Source organism: Pteropus vampyrus, unplaced genomic scaffold (genome assembly GCF_000151845.1).
Source record: "Pteropus vampyrus isolate Shadow unplaced genomic scaffold, Pvam_2.0 Scaffold8282, whole genome shotgun sequence".
Lineage (NCBI taxonomy): Eukaryota > Metazoa > Chordata > Mammalia > Chiroptera > Pteropodidae > Pteropus > Pteropus vampyrus.
In genome coordinates, this window is record NW_011897063.1 from 1 (window position 1) to 2,357 (window position 2,357).

General features: G+C 41.4%; 1 protein-coding gene across 1 annotated transcript; it reads right to left on the reverse strand.

Moving 5' to 3' along the window:
* Nucleotides 1-107: 107 nt before the first annotated feature.
* Nucleotides 108-1,079, reverse strand: LOC111734871 (DNA-directed RNA polymerase III subunit RPC2-like). Its single transcript, XM_023526807.1, has 2 exons — nt 919-1,079; nt 108-302 (listed from the first exon to the last, which is right to left on the reverse strand). The coding sequence occupies exons 1-2, from the start codon at nt 1,045-1,047 to the stop codon at nt 132-134; spliced, it is 300 nt and encodes a 99-aa protein (XP_023382575.1). The 5' UTR covers nt 1,048-1,079; the 3' UTR covers nt 108-131.
* Nucleotides 1,080-2,357: the final 1,278 nt, after the last annotated feature.

Here is a 2,357-nt window from a genome sequence, read left to right on the forward strand (position 1 = left end):
ATATCTTCACCATGAATCTGGGTTTTCTTGTATCAGATTTCTTAAAGGAGTAAAGCTGTAATCTTAAGAGCTCTTACCTCTTACCCTAACCAAATCATATTTTTATTTAAAATGTCTAAACACACACTTACTTACCCCGTGATGCCAGATGTAACATAGTCTTTCCCCAAGTAGTTGTAACCATGGCGGACAAGGTCTTCACACACGTCCTTCACTTTGCTGCCTCCAAACGCGGTGCCGTAGTGGAATCTGCCGTCTAACACGCCTGCCTTGCCGGCCAACAGCTCAATTAACTTTCCCACCTGTGGGATGTGAACAAATTAAGTAAGTACCTTCCTGTGGTATAAGAATCCTGTTTACTTAGCTCTGGCCTATTTCCCCAAAAGATTATGTGAGTAATACTCTTAAAAAGAGTGATAAATTAATAGCAGCAAATATTTATCACTTTCTTACTGTGTGACAGACTGTTGGAAAAGCATGACATGTGTGCTCTAAGTTTACCCTTTAGTGCCTATGCGATAGGCACTACTATGTCCCTGACTCTACATGTGAGGAGACTGAAGTACACAGAGGTCAAGCAACTCTCCAAGTCACACAGCTGGTAAGAGGTAGAGCCAGCAATACAAAACAATAACCAAAGAAAGGGAGAGACACGAGGTTCAATACAAGGGGGTTCTTTCTGCTGAAGGGAAGTTTATCAATCAGAAGACTGCTCTGGAGGGAAGGGTAGACCTGCCCTGCGTTCCCTCTACAAAGGAGAGTAGCCCCACATTGTCAGGGGCGAGGAACCTATTCGTTTGGATAGGGGTCAAATGGCCCTTTCTAAAAATTAGTTTCAGGGTCCCACTGCCTCCACTAACCACAAGCCAGCTCCCTGCTTCCTTCCTTAAAAGCAGCACCTCTGAAAAATGTACTGACCGTCATTCGCGATGGAAAGCCGTGTGGGTTCATTATGATGTCCGGACAGATGCCAGAATCACAAAATGGCATGTCTTCCTGAGGGACAATCAAGCCACAAACACCTGGGGGAAAGAAGAGTTCATGCATGTAAAAGCAAACTGGCAAAAAGGAAGAATACAGCACTTAATTGGGATCTGCCCGCTGCTATCTCTATTTCCACTGCTCTCAAACCTTCCCCATGGTCTCTATCAAGAGTAACAAAAGCAATTTCCAACAATCCTGCTAGACGGACAGTTTAAAACGGCTGTCCTTGCAGGAAGACACTGCAGCCTGTGGACCGGCCTGCTGGCATGACACATAACGCTGCTGTCAGGCTGCTTGCCCAACCTCTTATGCCACTGAGATGGAAGAGCAGCGACTTCGCTGGGTCCAGCTGCGTCAGTGTTCCTGAAACTTCAAGTCAGCACCAATTCCACTGTCACCTAGTCTGTGACCTGTTACTCACGGTGCCCGTTATCACAGGAATCCAAGTTCTCTGACCACTAAACACAGAACTGATTGAACGAGGGGTGTGTTTCAGCTGTAGTTTTAAAAACCTGTGACAAGTACTCGTGTGTGGCTGACGTGCTAATGGGTCTACCTATTGGCGCGAAGTGCTGGCTGGTTGGCTGATTTCTGCCAGGGATCCACTGGCTGAGCCTACACTACCCTAAGGAATTTTAATTCCGATAGCTTACAACATATTAGAAAAGTGAGCTCTGAAGTTGTAAAGTTGAACAAGAAAATTAAATGCCAAATTATGCTTGGAAAAAGGGCTAGGATCAGAAATGGAATTCTAAAAATGAAAACAAAAGACAAAAACCTACCAATTCAATATACACTACTGATAGTCTCTTGAATTAACTGTACTTTATTACTCCCTAATAGCATTTTAACCTATACGGAATTTTGTTGCTTAAATAGTTTGTAATTCCTCTGATTACTTTTTCTTAGGAGGAGGAATAAGGGTATAGATTGTTAACCACAATCTATATAATGTAGAGTTGAAAAGCTAGTGTACAATGGTATTGGACTAAAAAAAAATGCTTTTATATTTAGTAAGATAAAATTCCTTTTCCCTTGTATATAAAGTTATAAACTACCTGCACCTATTGAAGAGAAACTGCTCTCAAAGAAACGTCATTCCTCAGTTTGATTTCTACATAATTACTCAAATTATTTTAAAATAAAAATTTGGGAGGTACTATAATCACCAAGAGCTAATGTCTAAAGAAAAAGAATGCCATTTGCCTATTTAACATTAATTACTAATATTCTGATTTCTAGTGGCTGCCAAAAATATGGTAATTAGGTTTGCGGAGTTGAATTCTGGCACATGTAGGTAGGTACTTTAATTGGCTTCTTGGATGAAATTGCCCTGTTTATTATAAAGAAAGCATGCTTTCCTACACAAAGAA